General features: G+C 32.9%; 2 protein-coding genes and 1 long non-coding RNA gene across 11 annotated transcripts in view; all 3 read left to right on the forward strand.

Annotated features, from left to right (window-relative positions):
* Positions 1–11846, forward strand: part of LOC129926386 (uncharacterized) — a 31237-nt gene extending 19391 nt beyond the window's left edge. The window contains exon 3 of the mRNA XM_056029990.1: positions 10613–11846. Coding sequence (XP_055885965.1) covers positions 10613–11059 — 447 coding nt within the window. The 3' untranslated portion in view covers positions 11060–11846. The remainder of the gene's footprint in view (positions 1–10612) is intronic.
* On the forward strand, positions 1038–4740 carry LOC129926388 (uncharacterized). Of its 4 annotated transcripts, none has more exons than XR_008778026.1 (5): positions 1038–1140; positions 2562–2704; positions 3115–3214; positions 3610–3723; positions 4380–4740. It is a non-coding gene; the product is annotated as an uncharacterized LOC129926388 (long non-coding RNA). The 4 variants fall into 4 exon arrangements; XR_008778027.1 differs by having other exon boundaries at positions 1071–1330; XR_008778029.1 differs by lacking the exon at positions 1038–1140 and adding an exon at positions 1382–1400.
* A 4892-nt stretch (positions 11847–16738) lies between the features above and the next one.
* The window catches only part of LOC106054612 (sideroflexin-5-like), a 31033-nt gene continuing 28236 nt past the window's right edge, over positions 16739–19535 (forward strand). For 2 of the 6 annotated variants that reach the window (XM_056030019.1, XM_013210549.2), the window contains exons 1-2: positions 16819–16963; positions 17088–17212. In XM_056030019.1, coding sequence (XP_055885994.1) covers positions 17147–17212 — 66 coding nt within the window. In that variant the 5' untranslated portion in view covers positions 16819–16963; positions 17088–17146. Of the gene's footprint in view, positions 16989–17087; positions 17213–19535 lie in introns of all 6 variants that reach the window. The other 4 variants (XM_056030039.1, XM_056030035.1, XM_056030030.1 and 1 more) reach the window with 4 other exon arrangements.

The following is a 19535-nucleotide window of genomic DNA, read 5'->3' on the forward strand; positions in this document are numbered from 1 at the left end:
ACCGCACGACCAGGCAGCCATCCGATGGTCAAAAGTAATAATGTTTCAAAGATTCATTTGCCGTAAATTTAAATTTAAATTTAATAAAAAAATAGTAGATTAGTTTTAGTATATTAAAACATTACAATATTGATCAAAACGTTTAGAAATGAAAATCTACACTTTTTTTTTACACTTTAAGTTTAGAAATTGAAATTCTACATCTTAATCTAGTCTATTTTAGTCTAAAACTAGATCTAGAAATTCTAGATCTAGACTCTAAAATAATTTTAATTAGAATATAAATCCAGATATAGATATACTGTAATAAAAAACTAGATCTAGTTTAAAAAATCTAGATTAGATCTAAATCAAGATATCATTCCTTTTTTAAACGCGAGTCACATAACGAGGCTTAATAAACATTACTATACCCTATAAACAAAGCCCCATCGAAACCATTCTGGCGCGGTGTGGGGTAATACGGTTTCATTGGGTTTCATTGGGTAGATTGACCTACTTACAATTGCCCCTATAAAAACGTTAACGGATCGGTGTGGGATTTTAGTTATTGGGCCGTTAACGTCTTTCCGCTTTCGCGCCGGTGTGGGAATTCCCCAATCACGCCAGAACCAACATGATGAAATCTTTATTATAACATAAAAAACAATATTATGATGTTTTAAAATGTAGTATTAATCGTCTTAAAGCTAAATGTTGCTTTGAATCCTTTTTGTAAGTAATATTAAGATTTAAAAAAATAATAATTAGGGTTCTATTGGGGAAATCCCTAACTGGAATAGTGAAGTTTTACCCGTATGGGCCCAATGCAGACTTTTTGTAATCAAATAGTGTATGTGTGTGTGTGTCTGATTTTTTTAATGTGCACACTAAAAAAATATATCTATATCTAGTAATATTTAATCACACATAGAATCTAAAGTTAAAGGAGAACATATTTGTTTTTTTTGTTGTTTTTTTTTAGATTTAGATTTAAAAAAAAAAGTTTTATACATTTTAACATTTTTTTCGACCAATGAAAAAGAAGCATTTATTTCTTTTAAGCTTGCGATATTCGGCACAAACTGGATTATTCAGTCTTCACTCTAGATCGTACACACGTGGATCAAATTAGAGCTAGCTAGATCTAGATCTAAATCTGTTAAGTTATTAGTTATACTACAAGTTATAGAGCTATAGTCACTCTAGTCTAGGTCTAGTCAATCTAGACTTTCATTAATATAATAGATCTATTATAAATAATTATATGAGCTGTACTTCTTGATATCAATGCATATGTTCTTCAACTCATGGCAGCAATGGCAGCAGCCATGGAAATTCAATTGGAATGGTCGTAACTTATAAGTTAAAGTCTTAAGCCTATCACAAGTACAGATCATCATCAGATGAGGAATCTCTAAGTACTCTAACACTACTAACAGATCTAATCTAGATAGTAGATTAGGTCTAGATTTATAGATATATCTAGATAATCTAGAATGCTAAGAATCTAGATCTAGAGATTCTATAGATCTCTCTAGACTAGTTTTATTATAATATCTAATAGTAGTAATAGGCTACTAGATCTAGTACGATATAATATTATTAATATATATATTATATCTAGACTTGAGACCTATTAAATCTAGATCTAGACGACTTAGACTTAACTTAAGTGATTAACATTCATGCGTTATGACTAGATTTACTGATTTACTGTTTAGAATAGATTCTAGATCTAGAATCTACCATGAAATGGCTAATGCATCTGCAGCATAGAATTAGATTTAGTTAAGGACTTACTAGATCTTAAATCTAAATCTACTACCTTTTAACTTTTAGGGCAGAATATTAGATCTAGTCTATATGCCTATCTAGTCACGTAACTGTAAACTAATACTTAGACTTAGGACTTTGGACACTTTGGTATATTAATATAATAATTATTATACTATTATACTCATAGTACTCATACTCATATATAGATTTTAGTTCTATTCTAATTCAAATATTATGAGGTTAGAAAAAATTGACCTAGACTTATAAGATATACTAAGACTTAGTAAACTTAGATCTAGATCTAATAAAAGATAGTCTAGAATAGTCTAGATTCTAAAATCTAGTTGTTATTAGAAAATTTAGTAGATATAGAATAATATTTAATTAATATATTGTTAATACAGACTAATCTTTAATTTTTTCATACTATAGGCGATAGGTCATTTAGATTAAATAATTCTAGATCTAGTAACTAGTTATAGTCATAGACCTATAGTATAGACTTATAATCTTATAATATAGATATTTACTTTGTAGAGACTAACACTAATGTACAATATTAGGCCTACACTCCAGATCTTGAAAATCTAGTCTAGAGTTTAGAATGTTTAAATTTATACAAATAAATAAAATCAAACGTTTATATTGGTTTTAAAATCAGATATTGAGATATGTCTAGAAAAATATGTATATATATAGTATATCTATATTAGGGGCCTATATATAATAGACTAACGCCACTAACGGCTAGCCCTATAGCCCTATATTGACATTGTTTTTTTTTTTTTTTAATTTTCCTTCAGAGTTGAAGATATCTACTTGGTAGTCTAAACCTCAAAGGAGCTTAGGGAAGTGATGGCAGTTGCAGGGTATGAACCAGACGACCATGCAGAGACCAACGAGGCAACCAAACAGTCCATCGTGCATACCACATAACCAGGTCCAGGTAGCGTTACATCTTTATTCACCAATACTCAATATATGTTAGATTTTATTTTTTGTAAATTTTAAAGACTCTAGGCACTATGTAATATAATTAAATAGATCTATACAGATCTAGAAATTCTAGATCTATAAACTAGACATAGATCTAGATTATATTTAGATCTAGCTAGAATATCTAGAGGTCTTAATACTAATTATTATATTAAACATTTTTCTACAATTTGATCTAGGATTCATTCTATAGGCTTAGCTAAGGCTTAGGCTTTTTAAAATTTCATTGTGTGGATACTGTTAAAGAAAAAATACAGAATCTCATCATTAGGCTATAGCAACAGTTTTTCTTATACACCATACCATAAACATTTCAGGATTTGTCTTTATTGTAATTTTATTTTTTTATTTTTTTTTTAGAATGCCAGTTTTCTTTAAGGGCAGCTGACAATAAGAATTGTCTATGTATGCACTACAGATGCTGTTCAATATCTTTTCATGAGGAAGCCTGCTCAAAAAGGTACGAAGAATAAATTTTTCTTTAAGATTACTGATCAGTGACCCCCCCCCCATACCAAATGAAAATTTTAATGAGATCAAATCGATTAAATAAAAAAAATGTAAAATAAATGTTAATCTTGTGAAACAATGTTCGAGAGCAATATCTTCAGCTTTTTGTAATTTCACTGAGATTTAAGTTCATTATTAATTTGCATAAAAAATTATAATGAACATTTATAAAATGAAAATAGGGCCTACATAGAATTGTTTTTGACCTAATGTCATTATATAGCAACAATCCTTCTTGTATGTATACCTTACCTTAAACATTTTGTGTTTTGCCTCTATTGTAATATTATTATTTTTTTTTTTGCATTCTTTAAACATTTTTTATGTTTTTATATTTTTTAACAGATCGCCACATTTTCTTTAGGGGAAGTTGACATTAATCTTTTAGGTTAATAATAACCTATGCATGCAGTACAGATGCTGTTCATCATCTTTTCATATGCAAGCCTGCTCAAGAAGGTAAGAATTAAATTTTGCTTTTAGATTACTGATCAGCAATCTGAAAATAAATTGTTAATGGGATGGAATTTATTAAATGTAAATAAAGAAATGCTATCCTAATTTTGAAATATGCTGGTTGTGGTTTTTTTTTAATGTTTTTTTTTAAGTTTCACTGTGATAATTGTTTATTTTAATTCTAGAATAACTTTTCAGCCAACTTATTTTTAAAATTACCATAGAACTCTAATTACAACAGAATATAATTGTATTAGTAAGAGCCTGTGATAAAGTTAATATAAATAAATTGGACAAAATATAATATTGAATGAATTGAAGCCTAGCTTGACCTAGTCTGCCATTGCACTTTTAGCATAGTCAAATACCAGTGCCACATTTGCTGACACCAATTCATAACATTTAATTTAAGGAGAAGATTGAACTCAAATTTTGAAATACCATTAATTTTTGTGTTGCTTAATAGGCTTTAGAAGCAACCTAATTTTTGAGCACCGTTTATCATCAAGGGCTGGAAATATAACCGTTAAATAGTATGTCCACATAGATAAATGTAAGGTCTTCTGATGTTTAATTGTTAGATTCTTTTTATTATTAATACAGCTTGAAGGTAGTTTTATTACATGACTATAATATTTATTTGTTTTTGTTTGTTCCAGCTGCTGCATGGAAGTCAAAATATGAATTATTGCCACCAGTCTTGAAGTCAGCTTGTAAAGAATGCTAAGAATTGAATGAAAATGCTGTCTTGATATCTTGTTTGTGCTGTTATATTTGTCTTTTGTGTTGGTTAATTATTCCATGAATAAAAAATAAAAAAAAGTTAATTGTGTAAGTTTGATTTAAGAATAAATGATCAGAGCATGCAAGTCTTATATAGTGCGTTACCAAAAATTGTATTGTTTGATAGTGTTCAAACCCAAAAATGTAATTTAACTTGTCCATTACTTTATAAATATGTTGACATTATAGCTAGATGTATATAGAAATCATGCACTGATTCAATTATTATAATTTCCAAACAATTAAATTATGTCAAATAATTCTATTGCTAGATCTAAATCATCAGTGTGAAAGTAGACCTATGTAAAAGGTTAAAAATCTCATACTAAACCATTGAGCTGCATTTGAACAAAAAGGGCATTATAAACAAAAAATCACTAATGAATTTGTTTTAAACTACAGTATTGAAAAACATTAAAGATTATTCCTAATTAAGCCATAATAAAATTTAATGACTGAACCATCGGAGACAGTATTTGCATGATAATACCTAATTGAGCCCTAATAAATATTTCAGTTACTAAACCATTAGGGCCAGCATTGGACCGATAATGGCACAATAAGGGATATCCCTAATTGAACCCTAATAAATATTTCAGTTACTAAACCATTAGGGCCAGCATCGGACCGATATTGGCACAATAAGGGTTATCCCTAATTGAACCCTAATTAATATTTCAATTACTAAACCATTAGGGCCAGCATTGGACCGATAATGGCACAATAAGGGTTATCCCTAATTGAACCCTAATAAATATTTCAGTTACTAAACCATTCAGGCCAGCATCGGACCGATATTGGCACAATAAGGGTTATCCCTAATTAAACCCCAATGAAAATCTCAGTTACTAAACCATTGGGGCTAGTATGGGCTTGATTAGGGCGCGATTCTGGAAATCCCCAATGAATCTGGAAGTGGGTTTACCCATTCTGGGCCGATATTGGCACGATTAGGGTAGCCCGTATTGGGCCCTTATGGGAACCTAATGACGCCAATGTGCAAACGGTATGCGCGCCCATTAGGGCGCGATTTGGGCTATTTAGGGCTGCAATTAGGGCAAAGGGGGATAACCCTAATTAAAACTGATACTGGGCCGTAATGGGCATGTTTATAGGGTACCCAGTTCTTTTTTCATTTCATTTGAAGAATTAATTCCATATAACGTCAGAGGGAAAAAAAAAACACTACGTCACACGGCCTAGCTAGACTAAAAATCGCCTTCATCTAAAAGAGCCATTTATCGAGTGTTCATAGACTTTGGTGCACCGAGTGCGTTCTTTAAGCATTTCATTTAAAGAATTCATTCCATATGACGTCAAAGGAAAAAAAACACTACGTCACACGGCCTAGCTAGTATAAAAATCGCCTTCATCATTACGAGCCTTTTATCGAGTGTTCATAGACATTGGTGCACCGAGTGCGTTCTTTTAGCATTTCATTTAAAGAATTCATTCCATATGACGTCAAAGGAAAAAAAAACACTACGTCACACGGCCTAGCTAGTATAAAAATCGCCTTCATCATTACGAGCCTTTTATCGAGTGTTCATAGACATTGGTGCACCGAGTGCGTTCTTTTAGCATTTCATTTAAAGAATTCATTCCATATGACGTCAAAGGAAAAAAAAAACACTACGTCACAAGGCCTAGCTAGACTAAAAATCACCTTTATCAACACGAGCCATTTCTCGAGTGTTCATAGACATTGGTGCACCGAGTGCGTTCTTTTAGCATTTCATTTAAAGAATTCATTCCATGTGACGTCAAAGGAAAAAAAAACACTACGTCACACTGCTTAGTTAGACTAAAATATGTTTTCATTAATACAATCAATTTTTTCGAGGGTTAATAGACATTGGTGCACCGAGTGCGTTCTTTTAACATTACATTTAAAGAGTCCATTCAAAGGAAAAAAATTCCATTACCTCACAATAGGCTAGTACCGGTACCATAAAAAAAATGTCTTTATTTACACGAGATATTTAACGAGGGTTCATAGACATTGGTGCACTGAGTTCTAATAGATATTATTTAAAAAGGATCAAAGCCATATTGTTTTTGCGTTTTGTCTGTCAGTCGGTCTGTCCGTTATCTTGATATAAAAAAAACAACTAAAAGTTATTAAAAATTGATTAACCTTTATTTTATGTTTCAAAACATCGCAATAATTTTTAGGTATGAACACAATTGAAAAGCTTATATAATAGATTGTTCCGGATGTTTGTATAAATAGTAAAAGAAAAAGAGAATTTCAGATAAATGTAATACCGTTAATTAAATTTTTTGGATGGTCTCGTATGAAAATTAGATGTACTACAGCCATGTGGAGAGATTTTCATACCTTACTATGGTGTTTGGATTCTGTTTTCCTTAAAAATCGGAACATAATATTAACGATAATTAGATTTTTTAATGTTTTAGGTAGAAAGTTAAATGTACTGTAAGAAAGTAGTGAGTTAAAATATTTTTCTTAAAAATCCGTAAAAACATTATTTCGTAAATGAGAAGATTATTTGTTTATTAATTAGAAGAGGGAGTTCAAACAATTATTTGGCGTTAGTAGATTTTTAAATAAATTCGGAAATTTCTGGCGACGATTTGTAAGAAACAAAATCCGGAACTTTCTTTATCGATTACAAAACTTCTATGTTATGTTTTACAAGAAAATTAAATGTCTAAAAAGTAATTTTCAGTAATCAATTCTAGTAAATTACTTTTTTTAAAAGCCTTATGCGATTTCAAACAATCATTAGGCATAATTCATGTTTTATAAAACAATATCCGGAACATTTTTACACTTAATGAAATATAAGTCAGTATAGAGATTATGATTTAGCATTAATATGCTATTTACATAAAAAACGGAACAACATATTATTGATAATGTGTTTTTGCAACGTTTAAGCATGGAAATTGAATGTAATATAAGTTAGAAGAGCAAACAAACATTTGTTGGCGTTGATTAGTTTTGCACAAAAAAATCCGGAACAATCAATTTTAGATACTTAAAACTATTGAGATGTTATGGGAGGAACATTAAAGGGTAAATCAGATTTTCAATAGCTTTTAGAGTTCTAGTTTTTTAAATCTAATCGTGACGGACAGACCGACCAACAGACAAAACGCACAAAAATAAGCTTCTTTTATTCGGATGGGGGCACTAAACAAAAAATAAATAAAATCTGATTTTTAAAAAAAGTTTAAGGAATTGGTTTAGCACCTGATCATGTTGCGACGTTACACTACTGCACGAAAATCGCTGCATAAAAAGTCCATTTAAAAAAATGTGCGTGATATTTACATACAAAGTGCATTATTAGCCTTTATAAACAAACAGAAATGTTTTCTTTTAATTTTAGCAGCTAGTTGACCAGAAAAAACGTCTTCAACTATTATTTGTATTTGTTGTAAACATTTCCTGTACATTTTAAAAATATATTTGACTTAGTGATACTGAAAATACACAAAAATTGTCCATCTTTGTTAGCATATTGTAACATTGCCTCCCTTACATTTACGTAATTGTTTTAGAATTGGTGTATTTTTATGAAAAAATCGCTTGCATAATTAATTTTATAAATTAAACGGTTTGCTTTTAGAAAACCAAAAGTAGCCGTTGCACCTAAACTTTTCAAGCCGGATTTAATGATAAAATAATATTTTTCATATCTCTTCTAGTTTTCGAGATCTGAGTGTGACAGACGGACAGACGGACAGACGGACATTTTGCACAAACCTAATAGCGGCTTTTTCCCCTTACGGGGGCCGCTAAAAAACAAACAAACAAGAAAACGTGTTCGAGCCTTTGTGTCTTGCTGCTGTCACTTTTTTTTTTTAAGGTGTCTGCATGAACATTTTTTTTTCTTTGGTCGCGACCAGACCGGCTAATTTGGTACCGGCCCACCGTACATTTGGCATATAGACAGTCCGCCCCTGGCTATTAGAGCATGGGATGGGTTGCCTGAGCTAGACAAGAAAACCAGTGATTTGGCAGAATTTAAGTCATTGGTTAATATGCATGACTGAATGCATGACGCGTAGGACGTAATCATCTTCTTTCCTGAAGTAACGTCTGTATTATATAAGATATACATACTTTACGGACATTTATTAATTAGCATTAATAATTATAATGGATTATTTCTAAATGTATATCCACTAATATACGAACACTGTTAGCATTTTTTTTATAAAAAATAATTTCACAAGATATACATAACTACATTTAATGAAAATTTCACATTGCTTGGTTTTAACCAGTAGTAATAGTAGGAGTTCAATTTGTTACCGAACGCCCCAAACAGATCTTCAAATCTGAACAGTCGCAAACTCAGTTTGCTGTTGGTCATTTTGGATGAAAATGTTTACATCCGAATGTTAATACGAAGTTATAGACAAAACTTTTGGCAACTTTTCTCAGTTCTGGAAAATGTCCAGATGGTAATGATCGCCAGAAATTAAACATTTGAGATGCTTTTGGAAGATAGGAAAGCTGATCAAATTTCAATGTCATTACTTTCTGTATATGTTTTCAGATTAATAAGTTATATATGTATAGGACTAAGTATCATCAGAATATCTCGTTCAGTAGGCTAAGTGACATTGGATTTATAAATGTAAGCAAAATCATTAAAACGATTTTAAAGGCTTCTTGTACTAATTGATTACTTGGATAAACTTAATCTTCAAATATTCACTTTCTTCTTTTAAAGTGGAAATTGAATCCAATCCATGTCTTCTAACTGATATGTGAACAGTTTGAGCTGCATTTAAATTGACGGATATTATTGACTAGGCTAAGAAACGTTAAGTCCCTAACTAGCAGTTTTAAATGAGATGGCTAGTATCATCACACAAACTGCTCTTCTAATCTTTCTATTTTAGAAAATCATGTGCAATATTTTTAGTTTCCAAAATCAGAGAACCTGTCTTCTAGATTTCAGAAAGCCATCACATTGCAATGAATATTGAGATATTTTTTTCATGAAGTGACTGTAGGTCAATAGTTTCTTCAAAGATGCTGAAAGTTCAGAAGTTCCTCTTATAAAAAAGCTTAACTGTCCAGTATCTTAAATGTTTAACATACTCATTGGAGACTAATGACAGGCATGTGCACGGACATACTAAAAATAACATAAATCATCTAGTTCTCGGTTTTTGGGCCGATTACTGTTATAATCATGTTGGACAATCTAAGTGTCTTCATAAATTCCCATAGAACTTTTTTCTAGAAATCGGTAATTAATTTTCTAAAGATCGGGCATGATTTTTCTCTCTTTTTTTTTTTCTCGGGGCTATTGTGTGCCCCTTGTAATCGTGCAATGCGCCACTTTTGGCGCATGCTCCATGGGTTGGCCGCCCTTGCAGTACAGTGTTAGGCGGTGGTGGAAACATGTCGCTGTATTCACTGTGGGCTGACATGGAATATGTGCAAGATTCCGAGTGACAGGTCCAAAGCGTGGACAAATTCTTGAGGTTGATGCTTAAAATGAGGCTCATCGACAAAAGGTTATTTAGGTAAATTTTGTTTTCAGGCAGCAAACGTGAGCCACGGTGCAAGTGTTTTTTTCAAAAGCGAGTTCTGTCGAGTAGACCTCGCAAGAAATTTTCAATCCAATAAAATCGTTCAGCCCTTTATTTTTGTTAAAATTTCAAACTAGACCGCAATGTGTAGATCTTAATATAATATGGCCTCCTTCAGTTGCAAAGTGACTATGGATCATATCACATAAATAAGACGAAAGCCTGTGTATTAGCTTTAGTCGTAAAGATGTCGCCCACACAGCAGAACGGAATGCCGATACAGTTTGGGATCAGCGGCGTCAAAGTTTCTGCCAGAGTGTAGCACGGTGAGCTCCAAGCTGACTAAGGATTATCGGCTCCTGTTTTTTCCTCAGGGTTGACTCCCAAAGCCCTTTCCCATATCTGGGTATAGCCGCAAGATAATATAGGTTTGGATTAAGGGATTTCCTTCTAGTGGGCTAGCCAGCCAAGGCTTATTGGTTTAGATCTTTATATCATTTAAAAAGAATAGAGGGAAAAAAATGTAAATATCATAAAGGTTTATCTCGATTCTATTCTAAACAAACAAATCGCATTTTTTTCTTAGGTTTTAGATGACAATCCCGAAGACAATCAAATGGAGGACAGCTTATTCACCACCGAAGTCCTCAAAAGAACAACGGATCTCTCCAACATCTCTGACTGTGAATATGAATCCCCTTGCACGCCTCACTCTTTGACCTTGGAAACTAGGTCATGGGTCTCCCTGCCCAGCCTCTGCTCCACTGCATCTTGTCATGAAGATGAACCCGGCAGCCCGATACCCAGGAAAAAGCGTCAGCTTCGTCTTCCGCCCATCCTGCTGCCCAAGATTTATACAGTGACCCCGAGGCCCTTGCAGTACAGAGAGTTCTTGACGCCGACCACTGTTCGGGGTCCCATTACAGACGAGGAGTGGGAAGACCTGAAGTACTGTCGCTACATCCGGCAAGGGGTGCCCAAATTTACTGTTCAGCTGTCTTCCTCTAGTCTTTCGTCCAATATGAGGCTTTAGACGGAACGTGCCTTTAATCTGTGGGTGAACATTTTCTAAGTCTTTGTAATTAGGCAGACACGATAAACAAAACTAATTGTAGAACGAGCTTTAAATGGAGAATGCTGCTACAATGTTAGATTATAAACTACCTTAAAAAAAATATTAATGAATAAGGAAAAAAAGTAGCAGTGCTTAAGTAAGCTAGTAAGACAAATCTATCATCCACTAGGTATTTGCAACAAAGTTATAGCCCTGAATATGTTATACTGTCTTATACTAAAATCATTGTTCGGATGATGAGGGTTAAAGTTCAGAAATAGAAAGTGTTGACCCTTAATTCTTCAGTCACTGATGAAGCGCTAAATTGAAATCGCTAATACTGGGATACAATAGAGAATTAATGAAAAAATAGCCTTAACTCTTTCTCTCCGTAATTATTTACCCACATTCTGATGGAATCAACGTTTATATCGTCGGTTGGGAGAGAAAGAGTTAAGTCGTTTTGTTGGATATCATTGCATAAAAACTGTGATAATAATTTATAGTCATTTGTTTTATCTATATTTTTAAACAAATGTTTTGTAGATTTCATACAGAGATCTTTTGTTATTTGTTTGTAAACTGCTTGCATTTTATTGCCATAATGTTTTCTCTGATTGTTCATATTTTGAATATCTAATATATATAAAGGAAAATGCATGTTCATAATTTTCTTATATAATCTCTCTCCAATCTTTATCTATTTTACTAGTGCAGCATGTCTGAAACAGTAAGGTGCACTTTCGTTCGTTTTTTTTGTTTTTTAAAAAAAAAGTCCCAAAAGGGTGTGCGGGTGGGGTGGGTATATGGGGCGACATGCTAACAAATAAAGGGGGGCTAAGGCGGTAATATTTTTAAGAACAAAAAGCTGTTGAATCTCATCTTATTTGAGTTTTAATCCATTAAAAATATTCTGATAAATATTTTCCAATGTTTATTTTTTTTAACTAAGTGACGCAGTTTCATCTCCCAAGTAGCACCTTCCATACTGTTTTCAGTCTTTTAAAGAAAACATTTCTCAATCTTTCTACATCAGAACTGTTTGGTCTCTTGACGTCTTTTACGTGAATCAAACAGGCCCTGCACTAGACGCCTTACTTAACTCCAGGAGGATCTTACGACGAAGTAGCCATTGCAAACAGTTTTTGTTCTACTGCCTCAAATGCCTCACTTCGGTATCGGCTTGTCTCCACTTACAAGCCAGGAGAAAGAATATCTCAAAGCTCAGAATTCGGGAAAGCGCTCCCCCCCCCCCCCCGAGCCGTATAGCTTGCCAATAGGGATTGAGCGTACATTTTTTTTTTGGCATGTGGGTTGCCCCTAGTAATTATACATTTCGCAACCAGCAGAGTAAAAATATAGACTATTGGTAGATATTTGATATATTAAGTCTAAAACAGTCTTGCCCCCCCCCTCCCAAAAAAAAAAAAAGAGCTACGATAGACAACTCTTCTATTTTGCATGTGTTTCTGACCATACAAGAGTTAAGATTCTTTACTTTTTGTCATTTAATATTTTTTAAAACTACACATGCAGGCTTTTATTTGATATGCGATACATTTTGAAATGCTGTGTTACATGTACAAGATTATTAAAAGCTTTAACTCTAATTGACATACAGTCTACTCTTGTACTATACACCTCTAGCCATTCAAACAACATAGATTCTATTTCTATATATTTCTTACATCTTAATAATTATGAAAATATGTCTTGTGCATTACCTAAATGTTATAAAGAGATGAAGATTGTTGGGTATAAAGCATGGGAGGGTGGGTATGTGGTCATTCGGGAAAGTGCACTTGGGCCGGTAGGGCTACCGAAAGGGCCGCATGAATACCAGTGAAATGTTTTCAGATTTTATAACATTCTCTTTAAATGCAACACTTTGAGCGTTGTGTTAAAAAGATATTTTACACTTTAAAGTTTAATACTAATCTAAAGCATTGTCGTAAATATCCTTCATCCCTATCTAGTGCATCTAGTAGACGTCAATTCCTTATACACTCTAAACGATAAACAAACGAGAAACTTAAGGCCATTATTGTGTTTATAGAGATCGACGTTAGTGTTGATATATTCGGATTAATCTATAAAGAGACCAACAATGTTTTAAGTCCTATAGATGACATGTCCAGTCACATACGAATTCTTATTGGTTTGGTGCAGTTTTCGCATGATCTAAGTAGCTTCTACCAAGCCCTTCATAAATCATAACTATTATCTCGAACAGTGTAGAAATGTGTTAATTGCAAGCGAAATGCAAAAGAATAGAAAAAGAAGGAGCAGAAAATAAGTTGGATAAAAAGCAACTATTGCTAGAATCCTGTGCAAAATAAATAAATAAATCGAAATACATAGAGGTTTGTTAAAATAAGAGATAATCTTGGCATAATTAGTTTTACTGAACGTAAGTATATTAAATTACCTTCAAACAAAGGGACTTGTGTTGTGTGTGTAGCCAGCTCTAAGATGCAGACAGTCAGACTAGGTTTCCTAGTTATTGCGAAAACAGCGTTTGACCATGTGAGTAAAGTAAAATTCCTCTTTCAGACCTTTCTATCTATAGGGCAGATGATGTTAAGGTCAAAGGTCATCTGTTTCTTGTGGTTAACGAGTAGCTATGACAGCTATGATTGGCTGCCCATCGTATGGCATACAATTTATTGGCCACATTGTATAGAAATGCCAGGGCTGATTTGAATACCCTGTTCGACCCTGGTATAAAGTCCCAGCAGAAGAATTCAAGAGTGCGTCCTGGTGTTACTGCACACTTTGAAGACAAACGACGCCTCTTAATAAAGTGATGGAAACTGAGGACATAGTGTTATGGTCTAATATTATACACACACAGGTGTTGTGTTGGGAAAGAGCAGACAAAACCTGGTCAGACAATTTGAAAGTGTTGTCCTACCTGTTTTTGATACACTTTTGCGGACTACTGATAACAGGTAAAGACGAGAACCAAACACCATAACAACAATGACAGATCATACAGATGAATCAAGACTTCTGCTAGAATAAGTGTTGGAACTATAATGACTTTAAGTTTTTTTTACTTGTAAATCTCAGTCAGTTGAATCTTTTCTTGAGATATAAAAGTCCTTATGTCCTAGAACAGGACGACAGGAGAAGACGCCAGTAGGGTATTACCATAACAGTGAAAATATTTTTACAAAATATAACTTTGTTTATTAAATATATGACTTGTCTTTGTTTTACACTGAAAATGTAGGCCTATGCACAGAAAATACATTTCTTTTAAAGATACAATCTCTTACTATATTTTCGTTAAACGAAAGCGTTGCTTGAATAAGCAAACAGACTCATAATTAAAATTACACCAGATATCAATTGGACGAGATGAGATATAAATGATAAAAACCTTTAGCCCTTTTACTTTCAAAAGCTTAAAAAACAACAGCTATATAAGGTAGTTAATTTTGTATGAAGATAAAGAGAACAAATGAGCAGAATAAAAAAAAAAAACATCCATATCTAAGGGAAAGAAATCCACATTTACACCCAGGGTTCTCTTCGTCTTTCTATTTTATATATTTTTTTTCTATATCAAAGAAAATTAATTAATTTCAACTAATTCAAGTTTAGATAGGAAAAATGAATCATTGTACAAAGTTTCACACTGATCCTAGAATGGGGAGAGGGAGAAATTGTGTACCCGACAAACAGACAGACGGAGAGAGTTGATATAAGCTTATTATAAATAGATTAAGAGTTATAGTTAATTACGATTTATCTGTTACAAGGCAGCACATGACTTTTGTTTGTAAGCAAGCAGCACAATATCATCAACGTAGAACAGTCGGCGAAAGTGGAACACATACAGTTTGCGATTTCTTATGTTCTCAACGCCACTTCCCTAGTTCCAGCCTAGGTATAGGCCAAAGCAATCTCTTCTAGGGATTCGGCATCTCTCGGGGAAGTTTCAAGCTTTCCCAAGTCCAAATAATATATGAGAATCTTTATTCTAGTGATTTGAAAGCTCTTCCAAGGATATGGAAGGCTCTTTCAGTGATATTAAAGGCTTTCTCGCGGATATGGCGAGCTCTCCCATTGATATTGCAATCTCTCTTCCAATGGAGTGTTAGGATTTTCCAGGGATGTAATTAGCTCTCTCGGGGATTTGAATCGCCTCATAAACAGTGACTTCTATTTCGATATTTTAGCTCAATATAGTGTCCATATGATTGTAGTATTTCTACTACATAAGAATACTGAAATGGTCAACAAGAAAAAAACAAATAAGTATTCATCTATTCAAATTTTATTTTGTAGACTAAATAAAAATAAATCCAATTCTAATGGCCTAGTGCTGGTAAGGACCTCTAAGACTAGGATCTACGTCGTTCTTAGCAACTGCTAGTCCTAGAAAAGAAATTCGTAGTTAGTGGCCCCAAGACAACATAAATATGACCCATGCGATCCAAACATTAGCCACTAAGAAAGGTCATAGCAGATCTTACAGCGTTGCATAACGATGTTGATTACCATTCAAGTTTGTATATGACCAATTCGTTACAACAGTCGTAGTGCCCTTTTACAAAGGAAAAAAAAGCTTAAATAAAGATTTAACGAACTAAAAGGAAATGAATGAAATTAAAAACAAGAAGATAAGGTATCATATAGGTTAGGGATACTTTAGGTATTTATTTTGTTTTGTCTTGTTATGGCACGATTAGGAATTCGGTGGGCAAAATTACAAGTTTCATAATAGGGGAAAGTTTTGACTTAGTGACAATAAGATAATATAAGATAATTTTTATTGATCCAATCAAATAGAAATTCAGTTTGACAACAGTTGACAACCTCAACGTATCTGTAACAATAACATTATAGATGCAAATACGAACAACATTCACACTCACAACCAGCGCTTTATGAATTAGACTTCTATGAACTTCTCGATGATGACAGATGATCTTGTATCACTCTGACTGACAGTGGGATGAAGGAGTTTTTTAATCTTTCTGTTTTAGACTTTAGTTCTAATGGAAAGGAGACGACCACTTCGTTCAGACGCGATGAATGCAAAAAAAAAAAAAAACAAGACTAGCAGCCTATAGATCTATTCATAATAACAGCCAAATCTTTCATATTCTACTTAAAATAATGCTGATGACAACTAATGCAATAATTAAATATTAAAATCAATCATACACACGCTAATGAATTTGCTTAAAGAAAAAAAGGGAAAATAAAGGCCTACCGAGAAAATATTTATTCGCCCTATTTATATAATCAAACAAAACTCTGGCATCTTATCTTATGAAATACAGATGTTACTTCAATAAAGAAGATAATTACGTCCTACGTGTGTTCCTAGGTCAATCTAGTCATGTAAATCAATGACTTAAATTCTGCCAAGTCACTGGTTTTCCTGGCTGACTCTGGCAACCCATTCCATACTTTAAATAGCAATAGCCCTAAGAAAGAGGGAGCATTTGTACAGATTGGAACAAGGAATGTGTCTTTATCTTGTTTATAATTTGTCATTTATAATAATATAATGTTATCAGCATTATTTTAAGTACAATATAAAAGGTTTGGCTGATTTTAGACAAAGCAAAATAAATGTATTGTACGTAAAAAGTAACATAACTATTACTTACCCATCAAAGTTACATAATTTCAGTTGCTTCCCTTGTAACACATTTTAAATCTTAGCAATAGTCCTTCAACTTGATGATGACACACTGACCTGGTAATAATAACACGAGTCACGTTTTGTGATAGACTAGTATAGTTATATAGTACTATAGAGTCTAGATCTACTAGATCTATATATTAGTAAGAAAAACTAACGTCAGCACATTGAAGCTAGATCTCTATACTATGTCTATATGCTAAGTCAAAAAGTCTAAAGTACTCTTACTCTTAGAAAGCTTTAGTTAGTAGAATCTAGATTATCTATCATCTAGATCTATCATCTATTCTATGTACATCTAGATCTAGTCGTAGACTTTATCATACTTTATGTTTATTGCAGAAAATAATTTATTATTGTCACTAGAACAGTAGAACTATACTACATCAAGCTCTGTGAGTATGACATCCAACGCAGTACAGATACATTATCCACCTTTTCAACTCAATAAGTCACGATTTGATCAGGTGAATTATACAATTAAATAATTATAATAATTAATAATAGAAATTATTAGAAATCAACTACTTCAACTATATCTCTAGATATATTATATAGATCTATATATTTTGAACATAATATAGATACTAGAGTAGTGAAATAGTGAGTAGGTTTAGATTCTAGACCTAGAATCTAGAGCAGGGGTTCTCAACCTGTGAGTCGCGACCACCTTGGGCTGTCAATATTGACGATTTGCCAGGGGTCGCATAAGATCATCGAAAATATGAATTATTATTGTCTATTCTAACGTGTAAAACTTGATATTGTACAAAGTTTTTTTTCCATTGGAAGTTATTATTTTTTTTATTGTCATTGTACGATCGATTTTAAAGATAACTGAAACAGAATGATCTGGAACATTTCAATTGTCGCAAAATAACTACTTTTGACAGTTTAAATTAATAATAACTAATGCATACCGTGGTGGTTGAGCGGTAAAGCGCTTGGCTTTGAACCGGGGGTCCCGGATTCGAATCCTGGTGAAGACTGGGATTTTTATTTCGGGATCCTTGGGCCCCTCTGAGTCTACCCAGCTCTAATGGGTACCTGACATTAGTTGGGGGAAAGTAAAGGCGGTTGGTCGTTGTGCTGGCCACATGACACCCCCATGTAGGCCACAGAATCAGATGACCTTTACATCATCTGCCCTATAGACCACAAGGTCTGAAAGGGGAACTTAACTTTTTTTTTAATGCATTCCGCTACCTTACATTTTTGTGGAATCATTTATATTATTTCAATGGTGACGTGACGAAATTGAAAAGCAATTCCGTTTAAGTTAATAATACTCATTCGTTTACTAGTAGGCCTACATGTTATTGAAGGTAATGTTTTCGTTACGGATCTCCCCTTGACGATGGTTCTCCCACATAAGAATGTTAAGAAAAGAAAATATAATATCAATATGGTTATACTTCAATAGTTCAAGCAGAATTTGAAAAAGACCCAGTGTGTTATTGGTAATGAAGTTCTTTGAGCCAAATCTATGTTGCCGAAATAAATGCAAAGTCATTTTGACACTCAAAATCCGAGCTTTTTTTCTATTAAATACCCAGTACTTCTAGGTAAAGATATGTATTTAAAAAGATGGTGATTTTAAAAACGAGTTTCTCTTTTTCAAAACACGGGTAAAGATTACAAAAGCAGGAAATTTTTATTAAATTTTTATTTAAAAATCTTTTTGGTAAATATTAAATTTGTCAACACAGATGGTTCTTCAAGTTTCCAAGTATGTAGGTCTGCATTTCAAAGTTTGATACAAAATGAGTCATCTAAAGTTATCAGAACTCACTGTGTGATTCATCAACAAAAATTATATTAACAAATTATAGTAACAAAAACACTACCACTAGAATCGCAAGTAATTAAAAGTGTAACTGCATCAAATTGATTAAATGTAACATGGCTCGATTTGTCTGAAACAATCTGATCTTTCCATATGAAAGTTCAAATTGGCAAACACAAATAGATAAAAATGATTTTTACATGTTGCCAATCTTATCTGCTCACTATGACAAAAATGACAATGAGCTTGACAAACAGATAAAATAATAATTTCTGTGAAAGAACATTTGCGCATGATTGGGGAAGAAATTTCTTCCTACTTTCCAAATCTACCTGACATACCTTTTGCACTTGCCAGAAGTCCATTCACAGTCAAACTTGAAGATGTTGTGGAGAGAGAAAGAGTTAATTAAACACATTAATAGGGATGTAGCTAAAAAATATTTCTCTTTAATGTCACTAACACAAATCTGGATCAAGTGATTGCAGACATATCCCGATTTGACTGTATCGCAATGTTTTCTCCATTTCCAAATAATTATTTTTACGAAACTTGATGATTTTTCAGCTTTTAAGTCATGAAGTCTTCAAAAGACATAGACTTGATGCAGAAGATGACAGTAGTTGTGATCTTACAAAAATTGTCCCGAGAATCCCTAATCTGGTACAAAAGAAACAAACTCACAGTCACAATAATATTGTAGCGATATAGTTTGTTATAGACCCGATCACTGCTCGTGCTCAGGCTTTTCATATAAATTTGCAACATGTATATGGCAAATAAGAAATAGAAAAGTAAATAAATACAATTAATAAAAAACAAAATTCATTTATTTGTAATTTAATAATGAGTATTATATATTTGAAGAAAAAATTCCTTACAGTTTTGTGATTAAACATCAAACTTTGCTAAGCATATCAGAGACTTTTAGGAGATTTCCATTTTATAACATAAGGAAAAGTTACTTATGTTTATGAATGAAAATAGGTTTGCGGTTGTAAGGA

The sequence above is a fragment of the Biomphalaria glabrata genome, chromosome 1 (assembly GCF_947242115.1).
Source record: "Biomphalaria glabrata chromosome 1, xgBioGlab47.1, whole genome shotgun sequence".
Classification (NCBI taxonomy): domain Eukaryota; kingdom Metazoa; phylum Mollusca; class Gastropoda; family Planorbidae; genus Biomphalaria; species Biomphalaria glabrata.